Source organism: Xiphias gladius, chromosome 22 (genome assembly GCF_016859285.1).
Source record: "Xiphias gladius isolate SHS-SW01 ecotype Sanya breed wild chromosome 22, ASM1685928v1, whole genome shotgun sequence".
Taxonomy (NCBI): domain Eukaryota; kingdom Metazoa; phylum Chordata; class Actinopteri; order Istiophoriformes; family Xiphiidae; genus Xiphias; species Xiphias gladius.
Genome location: NC_053421.1, coordinates 1,919,338 through 1,933,010, shown reverse-complemented (window position 1 = coordinate 1,933,010; position 13,673 = coordinate 1,919,338). Strand labels below are relative to the sequence as shown.

Sequence of the window (13,673 nt, the reverse complement as noted above, 5' to 3'; positions counted from 1 at the left end):
CTTGACGTTTCAGTGCACTGAAAAATGTTCGGATGTCTGTTTTTCTTTTCTCTGCCATTGTAACTGACCCGGCTGTCTGAAAAACACACACACACACACACACACACACACACAAACACACACAGCATGCAGATTATTTACAATTCAATTCAATTCAATTTCCTTTTTATAGTACCAAATCATTACAGAGCTTATCTCACGGCACTTTTCATATGGAGCAGGTCTAGGACGTACTCTTTATGGTTATAATTAATTACAGTAGTAGAAGAGAAGAAACACCCATTAACTGAAATAAAGCTAATAAACTGTATTCCTAATTAGATTTATTTTTCCTGAAGAAGCAGATCTCTGATGTTTTGCTGTCCTCAAATAGTCAGTGAGTCGGTAGGTTTAACAAAAGAAAGCTTGTAATGATAAATAATGAGGCTACCCTGCAATTAATGTAATGTCCTTGATGTCGCGAGGGAGTAAATCCAGGCATCTTTTTTGTTGTGCAGTGGACTTCATATTTTTCCATGCAGATGCTTAGAAGAGTCTTTAGGGATTCTGAAAATAACATCAGAACAGCGGGAAGTCTTTTTAAACGACCTCCTGGGCTTTTCAAACATTCCGGTTAGTGACTGGAATGTATGTTCATCCAGTACATGAGAGACACAAAGCGGAACTAATGCTTCAGCTGCAAGCAGAAATGCTCCACTATGTTCACCAGCTGGTTGCTAAATTTGTCTGGCTGCTGACGCTGCTGAGAAAGTAGTGGACAGTCAGGCTTTACCAAACAGTAACGTTTCAAGCTATAATACCAAAACAGTGAAGCTGTAAGATGCTAAAAGGCTCCATAGAATTGAGGGTAACAGTGATAATGCAGAGTTAGATGATCATTTCTGTGGGTTTGTCATTACCGCCCTGTCACATTCTAGGTAACTAGTCACTGGCCCACTGTTAATATAAATATCAGAGTATCACAGATTGATTAGTGCAGCAATTAGGTACTGCAACAAAATCTGCAGCTTTTATTCACTGTGAAGCTTTATAAAGGATCATCAGCAGCGGAGTCAGTTTAGGGAATATTCCAACCAGGTAATTTTTTTGGCCACTTTCTTCTGTCCAATCAAAGTTGTCTGTTTCATCATGATTAATTCAAATCTGTATGGAAAATAAAAGAAATTTGAATACTGCCTGCAGGCACGCACAAACTCAAACACACACTGGTAAAACGTTACCAGTGGGTACCAGCTAAGGGCTTTGGTTTTTTGAGCCCCTGTAAGTTTTATTTTCTTGTGAGTGTGACAAATCCCCAGTCTTTTGTCCTGTCTCACACTGGGGCACACATAAAGAGACAGGAAGTTTTTACCAAGGACAATTTATCCAATGAACATGAAGAGGTGATGGGATTAAATATTTTCAGACAAACTGTCTTAGGGTAATTATATAATATAGCTGCATGTCAACTAGGAATGCTTACAAGTAGCTCAATGTTAAGTTCAGCACAATGGGACACTCACCTACTATGGAACAAGAAAAGCCATTCTACTTTCATCTAGGGGTTTGCTTGGAGATTCCAAAACACAAACAACAGGAATTTGTTCATTTCACCATGCTGCCTTTGTTCCTGCTGAACCCCGTTGTGCATTCTTGGAGCGAGATCAATAGATTGAGTGTAATTCCTGTGCCTGTCAGCAAGAAAAATTTAATTTGTCAGCTGTCTTGGCACTGTGTCAGGAAAAGTTTGACTCTGTGACCCCGAGGCGCAGTAGGAGTGTGATATGAGGGGAGGGTATATAAATGTGTATGCAACAACACGGTGCCAAAATCCGCCTGCCTGCCTGAGGAGACAGTAACACACATTTCCAGTAGAGAAAAGGTAAGACAAATGGTCATCCATTGAGTGTAGTATTACTATGAAAATATTCACAAGTAAGTGGGCTATAGTGGACTTTAAGTTCATGTGTGCTTCTGGGAATTTGGGGATTTAAACACCTGAGGAGGAGTTTACATCCTGTTAAATTAAATGCTATAAATTCCAAATGGTGGCTTTTGAAGGTGGATTTTTTTTATAGACTGAATTTTCTTAAATATGACTTTTTTTTAGACAAGAATATGATATTTTCCACCACCAGATTTATATTTCTGCCTGTGCATGGAAGACTTTGAAACTGCATTTATAGTATATTTATGATTAGTTGATCGAAAGAAATGGACAACCATTCGGATAATTGGTTGAGTGTTTCATTCATCTTTCAGTAGTGAAAATGAGAGGATTTGCTGCTTTTCTTTGTCATATATAATTGTGAACTGAATATCTTTGGGTTTTAGACTGTTTGAGAAACAAAAAATCCATTTTAAGATATCATTTTGGAATCAGGGAAGTTGCGGTAAGTTGCAGGCATTTATTGCCATTTTTTATACACAACGATTAATTGAATGAATAATCAGTAGATCAAGCAATAATTAAAATAATAGTTAGTTGCAGCCCTAATTTAGACCATTTTGAAGCAAGATGAAATTTATAGAAAATATGTAGGTAAATGAGACAAAATATTAAAATAATCAGAAGATTTCACAGGTTTCTTTTTGGTGGCTAATGATTTCTTAGGTTTTTGGGGTTGGACTGGGGGAATCTGGACTACAGCCCTGCATGTGTTTACTGTACTGGGAGAGTTTTCTTTGTAGTCAGACATACTTTAGTGAAGTAATGACCTTTTACACAGCCATCTGACTCTGCCAACAGATGAATCTTCTAGTTCTGCCCGCCATCTTGCTGGTTATTTCTACCGTCCATGCTTTCCAGTATACAGAGCTGGTGCAGTACATTGACAGCCATGAAGAAGAATATGTAGAGGTACAATATATTCTTCTTCTTGTTTTAGCAAGACTTCTAAGAGTTCAAGCACTGAACTCTTAGAAGTCTTGTGACACTATGAATCCAAGCATAAGAGGTACTGAAAACTAGTTGTTTTTATTAGGTTTAGAAAAAACTACACCACAGAGACGGTAAGTTGAAGAGCAACCACTTATGCTGTAAAAACTCACTTATCTCACTTAAGGAAGTTATACTGATTGCATGGATATCAAGCAATTTTATGTTGTAGCCACTCATTAAATTCAAATTGTGCAGAATAATCCATTGCACATGGTAATTGACTTCTGAATTCTTGTTGGTTAATGTACTTAAGTCACTCTGGGCTGTTGGAAATAAGCATGACTTAGTTACTCTTTGAATATTTCCATTATTCAGCACAAAGTGAAACATGGCCAGATTCACTCTCTTACATCAGACTTACAAACTTACAACTACCCCCCATAGAGCAAAAGTAGGTAGGTACAGTAGAAACTAAAATAACCCAAAGACAAGCAGGCATGAATGAACATCTTAGATGTTACACATCTACAATAATCACTAGTAATCACAAATATTGTACATTATAGAGAAACAACCGTAACTCAATACCTAAGTACCTAAGTAAAAAAAAAAAAGTAAAGTCAATGGGGAATTAATCAAATTTTATAAATTTGTATAGTAATACAAATTATGTATAGGAGTGTATTGTAGAGCTTAATTAAACATCAGAAGTAAAGTGGACTTAAGGAATTTATGTAAACCTTGGTGTCACAGTTTGAAACAGTTTTCATTTGCAACATGATAACTTTTCTGTCATGTCTGTTTTGCGGGAAAAGCCGTTTTTGTTATTTCCCCTACAAAGTTAAAATAATAGAAAATAATAGAAAGAAAAACAAACTGTATTTTAAACAGAAGCAGATCCTCTGTCCCCAAAATCTTTCCGATGTGGTCTGACAATTTAAAACTTTCAAGATAAAATTGCTCCCAGTGCACAACAAAGATGAAGTCATGTAACGATTTTTGGAAACTAGGTGGTGCTGTCGCTTTGCAGTCTTTTATTTTTACTACACCATTGACAAAACCCATGAGAGAAACATGCATGACTTTTTTTTCTAATAGCCTGTTTTTTTAAAACTAGGTTATTTTAAACATCCAAAGACATACATATAGAAATGCTGATTAAATTAAATTGCATCAGACCAGAATTTTGATCATTTGTAACTAGAAGTTGATCACAATGATTTTTCAACAGGGAGAAAAATAATTCCAAAAAACTTCATGCAAGAGTCATCAGTGTTAATGGATATGTTGCATATCTTCACTGCTCAGGGAAACAAAGCCAGTTTTAGCCAAAAGGTGTATGGCAGTATGGCAGTATAACAAGCAACTTTTTATTAAGAGCAAATATAGCCTTGCTTCTTGTTTTTTTCATTAGATTCCTTGATTTAAAATGAATCAAAGCACCTTTTCACTGGACACTAGTAGTGTTCAGCAGTCGTGCTATCATATCATCATATTTTACATGATGGCAAAAGGATTTGAGAAAGATGATGATGTTTTGAATGTATATCTGTACTCTAGGCTCTGCGGGACTGGGTTGCAATCGAAAGTGACTCCAGTAATGTTCTGAAGAGACCGAACCTACACAGCATGATGGAGATGGCGGCTCAGAGGCTGAGGCTGATGGGAGGGACTGTAGAGCTGGTGGACATCGGAGAACAAGAAGTCAGTGACAGAGCCGTTCGTCTCTGCAAACCAGCCTTTCATAAATGCTGTCTGAGATATTAGAGCTTTGTATATAATCATCGGCCTGATAGGTTAGTAAATTTTTTGTATTTCAAACAGAGAGGTTGGCCCTTCAGGGAGGGTGACAGTGGCAAATGAGCTCCTAACTTCAAAAAGGCAGAGGAGCAGTAAGGACTGAATCTACCCCCTCATTACTGACTGAGACCCATCACAGCTGCTTCCCAGACTCATTAAACATATAGTTTGTTTTAGGTCAAACTAGAGATCACTTTCTCACCAGTAATTAGGACCAACATAACATGAACTGTTATATTGTGTAAGGGAATGGTAAAAACAATAACAGATGACCTTTTCACATAAAACTACGATATAATGATGTTTTTATTTCAGAAAAGCAGAGCTGAAACAATTTTCTGTACCTCTGCGTTCTCGTAAGATTATCCATCTCACACTGTGGATCACTGATATTCCTTTGATATTCGAGAAATATACACTCAAATTGAGATGGTACAGAACGTGCAGCTAATTCAGCATTGTTTAGGTGATAGACTTTACTGTTGCAACCTGTAAAACCAAAGTACTTGCTGCACCGCAGGGTTCAACAGAAGTTGAGAAAAACTTGAAAACCAAAATGACTCAGGGATGGAAAAATAACCATATGTAACAGTGCAGCACTCAAAACTCTCCTTTAATTTCTGTAGCTTCCTGATGGGCAGACGTTAGCGTTGCCTAGAGTGGTGATAGCTCAGTTTGGCAATGACTCCAGCAAACACACAGTGTGTGTCTACGGTCATGTGGACGTCCAGCCAGCAAAGCTAGAGGATGGTTGGGCAACGGATCCCTACAACCTGACTGACATCAATGGTAACAGCCTTTAAACTCCTCTGTCGTCATTACCAGTTCATGTTGTGCAGCCAAACTCTGTTCAAAATTTTCTAGTGGTTTCTAGTGGTTTTCAAGGCTGGATTTTGGGAGAATGTGTATAAAGTTATTCACAAGATGGCTGGAATATTTCCATCTGATGGAATGGTGAAAAATTCAGTGTAAACATCATATTCAGTAGCTGAATTGTCTTATTAAACATTCACAGTGCTGATGGAAAAAGTAAGTGAACCCTTGAATTTTATAACTGGTCAAACCTCCTTTGGCAGCAATATCCAAAAACTAGCTCTTCCTGTGGCTGCAGATCAGACCTGCACAGCGTTCAGGAGAAATTTTGGTATTTAGTGCCAATTTTACACCATATGTGGTGCTGTGTGTTCTTCCTAATCAATTCTGCCTTAGTTTCATCAGTCCACGAAACACTGTATTGTGGGATGTCAAGCTTCTCATTGGCAAACTTCAGCCACGCAGTGATGCGTTTTTGGAGAGCAGCGGCTTCCTGCACGGTGTCCTGCCACAGACACTAGGTCCATGCAACCATGCACCATGATTTACGTATGGTAGACTCATAAACAGAGATGTGAATAGCAAACTCAAAAGGTTTGAGTGTTTTTTTATAAGTCAAAGTTGGTCTAACCCACACCTCCAGTCTGGTCTCATTGCATGGACTCCAGTTAGCTATTGTTGATGTCATTAGCCAAGGGCTTCCCATACTTTATCCAACCTTCACTGTGAATGTTTGAATGATGTTTTCAAGACAACGACTAGAACAATAGAGTGATTTTTGTGTTATTAATTAAAACAAAATAGGAAATACATTTAAATACAATTAAATGAAATACAATTTAATAACTGAAATTAAAAGAACAAACTAGGAGTTGTGCAGTAAGTATTTATTAAAACCCAGACCACTGTGAGGGCTACATCTATTTGATAACTAAATATAATGATTCTTGTGTGATTGTGCCTCTAGGTAACTTGTATGGAAGAGGAGTATCGGATAACAAGGCCCCAGTTTTAGCCTGGATCCATGCTGTGGAGGCTTACCAGGCCCTCAACATGGTGAGGGAAAATCGCTGTTATATTGGATAATTTTTCATGCCACAGATCAACAAAATCAAATGGGAGTGGGAGCTGCAGAGGCACTGTGACCTCAAGTTAGAACAAAGGACAATTCAGATCACGTATTTGATAATCATCTTTGTCTTGGAAAGAATTGAAATATATAGAGGGGAAACAGAGAGAGATGCCTAGGCAAGATAGACCCAAAAGTTAACTCCCATTTACTTAAGAAGACTGTTTTAGTTGAGTAAAATACTCTTTAGATTAAGCGAGAACAAAGAGAGTACCCTCAGGATAAAGAGAGTAGAGCTAAGCTTCAGCCAAAACATCTTGTCACTGCTGTTTCTGCAAAGTCACTGCAGCAGTCTGTTCCCGCCATCCTTGCTGCTGCTTCATCTTATGAGAAAATAACAAGGCTGAATTCATACATCAAAAGGCATCAGCCAGATGCTGGATGCATTAAGGGGAAAGAGCTTGTGTAGGTGTTGATGAGAGTAGTTTCAAATTAAGCTAATGGCTCAGGATTTTACAGTTTGCAAAGCCTGTTGAAACACCATTACAATTTCAAAAAAACAGGCTTGTCATCCAAAAATACGTTGTTCTCAGATGAGGCTCTTCTCCAATACTTCATCCTCCATCCAAACTACTTGCTGCCACTGTCAAACACAACCTAATGGAATAACATTGCTTTTATTTTTGTCCACCAGGAGCTGCCAGTGAATGTGAAGTTTCTCATCGAGGGCATGGAGGAGACTGGCTCTAATGGCCTGGATGCCATGATCCTGGCCAAGAGAGACACCTTCTTCTCTGACGTGGATTACATAACCATCTCAGACTGCAACTGGCTCAGCAGACGACCCGCCCTCACCTACGGCACCAGAGGCAACTGCTACTTCTTTGCTGAGGTTTTGTATCATAAACATAATACTCTGATTTAAACAAACTATGCATAATTCTTAGGTTATACACGCATTCTGCACCTGTGTGCTGCTGTGCTACTTCATGCTATTTCATGGTAAAGGTTTACTCGTGTGTGTTTGCAGGTTGAAGGACCTAAACAGGATTTACATTCTGGAGGGTATGGAGGCACTGTGATTGAACCAATGACTGACCTCATTGGCATTCTTGGTGAGTGTATTTTTAAGAGTGCAGCATCTAGTAAAATGGTGGTGGGTGCTCACAGAACAAACATTGTATTCTACTTTTATTTAGCCTTTATATAAGTAGGAAGTCTGATGAGAGACATTATGTCTGTCCCAATACCCACACCAGATTATTTGCAACTAGTCAAGTGCTTACTTGTGTGATGTATTTCTGGTAACACTGCTCAGAATTACTTGAATGCTAATCCTGTGTTCACGCAATGTTGGCAGAATGGGAATAACAGGAAAACACCACTTGTCGCGACTTGGGGATAGCTTGCGTTATAAGGTATTAGCCCTAGTGCTAACCTTGAATTCACAGCTGTTAAAGAGCCTAAATTAGCTACTTTTGTTGTGTTATGTATTTTTAACACTTCATTACCGAGTGAACCCAAATACAAACAAACATTGCTTAACTCCTACAAAATCAGCTGTATCAATTGTATTAGTGTTAATAGTGGATTTTATTTTAATGTAACTGCATTTGCAGCCATTCTGCAAACAGTTTTTTGATATCTTTTCACCAAGTGTAACTATAGGTGCTTTTTTTGAAAAAAGTCACCAAATGGGTGTGAAAAGTTGATAAATCTAGTGACAAAAGCTGAATCCAAATTCCCACCTTCCAGACTTGAGGACTGAGCCCTCGCGGACTTTTATCATACGTACAGTGACGTCTTCACTGTGGACACATCTAGTCTGTCAGGGTGCTAGATCGCGAGGGAATGAAAAATGCTATGAGAAGGGACATAAACACCTCATATGTTTCCATGGAGATGAGCTGAAATTTGTGACCATGTAATTTCAAAGTGTCTTTCTGAGCAGTTGTGAACGGCACTGATCCCGGCAACTTATGCATGATATGTGAAGGTGTGCTGCTTTACATATTAGCCAGGACAGATCGGGCCGGAATATGCAGTAAAATGTTCCCTTTAAATGTTAAACCCTCAACTGAGGATCCTCATACCGAAGGTGGACAAAAACCAACTTTGCCCGTTTGGTTTTGCAGATCATAAGAAATCTAAATGATTAAGCCTATTCATGTGCTGTATGTGCAATATGAAGCACATAAGTTGTACATATTCTAAGGCAAATAAACGAAGTCATGTTTGGTCAAACTACAAGAAAACAACTGACATATATTGGTTTTTTTAAATGATGTAAGACAAATGACATGATATTTTAGTAGCACAAAAACATTCAGTAGGCTATAGGTATTTTCCTAAATCAGCCACAAGAGTTGTGCAGTAATTTGTGAGACTGCAAGTACAGGAGGATGGGTTTTAAAGTCTTTTGTTTGAAAGCACCTTCCCTACTGAAAGGTCTCCGAGCAAGGTACCGAATCCCTCCAGGCCCTCGTAACTCTGTTGTGTAACTGACCATGTACTTTAACATTCATTAAGTGTGAGGAGATGTCAATTAAAAAATAGCATCCGCCATTCTGTTGTTACTCTACTCTTCAGACACACTGATCAGCCCCAGTGGTAAGATCCTAATTCCCGGCATCAGGGAGGCTGTGGCTCCACTCTCTGATGAGGAATGGAAGATGTACCAGGACATCCAGTTTGACATTGACAACTACAAGAACAAAATCGGTGTCAGCCAGCTCATGTACAGCAACAAGGTGAGAGAATAATCTTGAAAAGGGACATTATTTATTGTAAGACCAGGTGAATGCAACAAGACAGCTGATTTTCTATTCTGTGTTTCCTATAGGTGGACTTGTTGGCCCACATGTGGCGCTACCCTACCGTCTCCATCCATGGCATTGAGGGGGCCTTCTCTGACTCTGGCTCAAAGACCGTAATCCCTGCTAAGGTTATTGCTAAATTCTCCATTAGACAAGTTCCAAACATGGACCCTGCAATGGTCAAGAAACAGGTAAAACAGGATGTGAATGCTCTACTTTGAAAAATACCCAAATCATGTTTTGTTTTGCTTTTTTTAAATAAGCTAATTGTTTTTTCCCACAAATACTCTGCTCTTTGTCTTCTTGTTTTGATGCTTTAGGTAACAGACTACCTTAACTCTGTGTTTGCCAAGAGGAAGAGTCCTAACACGCTAAAAGTCACTATGCTGATTGGGGCAAAGCCTTGGCTGGCTGACACTCAGCACCCTCTTTATGAGGCTGGGAAGGCTGCTGTCAAGAGAGGTACAGAAAAGACTCTTCACCCCACATTAAGCACCCGTCACTGCATCAAAATCCTTTATATAGATAATAAAGCAGAAGAAAACTGTAACTATAAAACTATAACAAACTGTAAAAATATACAAGCAGTAGTAATACAAATACTAGTAATACAGTATGGCATATTGTGTCGCTTCTTGTGAGCCAATCTCAAAGAAATCATCTGCTAATTATATCAAAATACACTTCATACCTTTTTATTAAATTCCTTCAAAGTCTTCACTACATTATTATATGGTTCTGGACAAACATGGATGTAAACTGCAACTTGAGTGGTGGGCGGAGGCATAAAACCGAGAGGTGGTAATCCCATTGTCATAGGCACAGAGAAAGCTGATGTTTTAATAACACAAGACTTTTCACCAGTCATTTTATATCTTTATGAGCTAATAATAATATGTAATATTAACTGTACCTAATTGCTTGAGTGAATGTACTTACTTGATCCCACATGTACAGTATGCACCAGATGTAGGGTAGCAACCACTTTGCAGAATGGGAGTCCAATAAAGACTAATCTATGCAAGATACCCTCATCATCAGCAGTAACACATGGTGTTCCACGATTCAGCTGTGGGCTGAATCTCGATGTTTTATATGCTTCCACCTGACCGTTATAACTGTAAGCACATATTTTATATAGTGCAGATATTTGATGTTATTCTGACATTATGGTATATTCTCCTGTAGAACTTGTAGACACTCTCCAAAATGTACGTGTCAAATACTGCTTACGGTTCCTCCGTTGCACAAACCCAAATCAGATATAGTCCTTTTCAGCAACCCATCATTATATTCACTCACCATTATTCGGGCCTCTAACTGCTAATGTAAAGTACAGCACGGGGTAAGAAATCAATTTAACTCATGCTTATATCTTTTCTTGCAGCAACATTTTGCTAAAATACAGAAAATACAGCTACCAGCGTTCTTACCAGTTGTAGAAATGAGTTTAGACTTCACTGGTCCCTTTAAAGGCATAACTTTGTTAGCACTGTAGCCTGGCCTTATTGCCTCTTGCTGTTGATTTTGAATTTAATCCTTTGTAAAGTGTTTTGAATTCTGTTTGAATAGTTGATGGTCACCCAGACAATAATGCCTAAGGAAAACTTGCTTAAGTGACACATAATTCATACAAATGCCCAGCTGTTTTATTGTGTGGTAAGATACCTGAGTGTCACTTACTTGCCACTACTCTCAAATATAAAATCTCCTCCCTTCTACAGTTTTTGACATGGATCCTGATCTGATCCGTGAGGGTGGGACCATCCCTATCGCCAGAACCTTCCAGGAAGTGACGGGTAAAAGCATCATCATGTTGCCCATCGGAGGCTTTGATGACGGGCTGCACTCCCAGAATGAGAAAATGAGCAGGTTTGACTTCAGAGGTCCTTTCCTCCTATTTCATTTTACAGGATGTTTTAAATAAAGCGTGTATTAGTGGGGAATCTGAACCTCCAGCGCTAATGTAGTCATATCCTTTCTGTTCCACAACCTTGTGCTGAAATAATTGTTTAATCTGAATTTATATATGTGTGTGTGTATATATATATAAAAAATGTTGTGGCTGATCAGTGTAAGGTGAATGATGTGAGACATTAAAAGCAGGAATACAAATATGCTGGTCTGGTTCCATAGGGCTTTACTATGGATTTTTTCTTTCAAACTATACTGTGCCCGTCTGTTGCTGTGGATGATGGTGTTAATAGGTTGATTGTATATGTAAAGGATACTCACGTTGTTTCATACATGCTTCTCTTACTGTCCAATCTTGGCTGTAACAGTTCATACACGCATTTAAACAGACAACAAGTTTAGTTTTGGTAACCGTCCATTATTTTCTTCCTATCCCAGGTACAACTATATTGAGGGAACCAAGTTATTCATCGCCTTCCTGAATGAAGTTTCCCTTATTGAGAAGACTACTGTGTGATGTTTTGCAGTATTATTAAACATTCCAGCTACAATGAGCTCTCCATGACACAAGTCTAGTTTTATATCTTCACTCGGCCTTTATCTCTGTGTCTTGACATGCTTTTATTTATCTGCATCTCAAGCACATCCTGCCTGTCTTGTCCTTTAGTTTCTTTTTTCCTTAAGTATTTTCAAATGAAGCCTTTTTCTAAACTCGTGAGTGTACACTGGAAGAGGAGCAATGAAATACTAAATAGGTATTGATCTGTCTGTCTATCTATCTATCTATCTATCTATCTATCCATCTATCTATCCATCAATCTATCTATCTATCTATCTATCTATCTAGCTATCATATTATAGTATTTTGACATTGTGAATTAATGTACTGGTACATGCTCCTACTTCTGATTGGTTGAAGTGTCTGGAGTCAGGTCATGTTGCTATTTTCATTGCTCACTTTGCATATGTGGCATTTGTTTATGTTCTATATAATGTCAGACAGTAATGCAAGTGTGTGAGTGTTGTGCAGTAAAAGCTCTACAATGCATCAATGTATGTTTTTTCTTTAATCATGCAAGAGAGTTTATGAAGGTAAAGAACCTTCATTTGAGTGGTGAGTGTTAATAATGATACAAAGACACACATATATTGTTCATTCGGTCATGAAACATTTATTATTAGACATTTATTTACCAGTCAAGCATTCACTGAAGACTATGTATATATATAGTATGTATGTATATGCATATGCTTTACTATGCGTCTGACAGTTGACAGTGTTCAATAAGAATGTTGAATAATGTCTAGGGGGAAACAGGGAAAAACTCCACCTGTTCCCCGTGAGGTTTTTTTTTTAGGTTTCAGGAATTCTTTTAAAATTAGTGCCAGTATCTTATTGTTAAACAGAACAGATTAAGACAAGGACATTTTAAAAAAATGTATTCATGCATTTGTCAATAAGTACTACTCCTCTTATGATTGCATCTGGTGCAATCATATTCATATGTGTAAAACATATATGATTACACACATGAACAGTTATAAAGCATTTATTAACTTTATAAATGTGTTTGAAACTCATGAAGATCAAATTTTACAGCTATAATTTTTTTATGGACTCAATAGCTGTTAATAAATAGATTAATAAACATTTAAAAAGTGATTGTATTTGCTTACACCTATATCATAGTATTATTAATTGTTAATATACTCCTTATAAATGCTAAATTGAGAGTGTTAAAATAAAGTGTCAACCAAATTTGAATTTCCTGCAGTAAAATAAGTGAAAATGAAAGAAGCCTGCCCAATGGGGTGAGATCATTTCACCTGCCTCCAATATGAATCAGTTTTTAGGCTTAGACTGTTGTTTCTTGATTCGTGTGCAGTAGTCTGTCTTCTTCTTCTATTCTTTACCCTCCGAGATGCTAAGACCCATTTTAAGATATTTTGAAGTGATATGTTGTGCATCTGTGGCACTGACTCACACAATTAAAATGTGTTTTTTTTAAAAACAACAAAATAAACTAAATAATACAGATTTTGGCAAGGAAATCAAATGAGCACAAACCTTTTTACATAAGTATGGCAAATTGAAAGTCAGAAAGTCGAATTTAAACAGCTTTGGACACACTAGACCGATTGTAAATACAAAAGTATTCAGCTCCAAAAATTACAAAAGTTTGGAAGTAACAGTTATGGATGAGGTGTCAGGTGTCATCTCAGCCTCTATTTTTAATGCAGCATTTATTGAATGCACACATACAGTATTTGCTAGATATAAATCTACAGTCTGTGAGGAGAGATAGTCCAGTAATATTGTAGAAGTGTGATATATCCCAGTAGGAAGTGGTAAGGAGGAACCCTGGTGTTGTGAAGAAGCCGTGTCTGACACTTTAGCGGC

The 13,673-nt window shown here is 37.8% G+C and overlaps 1 protein-coding gene across 1 annotated transcript; it reads left to right on the top strand.

Annotated features, from left to right (window-relative positions):
- The first annotated feature begins 1,815 nt into the window (after positions 1-1,815).
- Positions 1,816-12,883, top strand: zgc:114181 (uncharacterized protein LOC619255 homolog). Its single transcript, XM_040116706.1, has 12 exons — positions 1,816-1,861; positions 2,729-2,839; positions 4,421-4,564; positions 5,287-5,449; positions 6,441-6,529; positions 7,237-7,434; positions 7,573-7,657; positions 9,132-9,292; positions 9,385-9,549; positions 9,679-9,820; positions 11,083-11,230; positions 11,711-12,883. The coding sequence occupies exons 2-12, from the start codon at positions 2,729-2,731 to the stop codon at positions 11,787-11,789; spliced, it is 1,485 nt and encodes a 494-aa protein (XP_039972640.1). The 5' UTR covers positions 1,816-1,861; the 3' UTR covers positions 11,790-12,883.
- Positions 12,884-13,673: the final 790 nt, after the last annotated feature.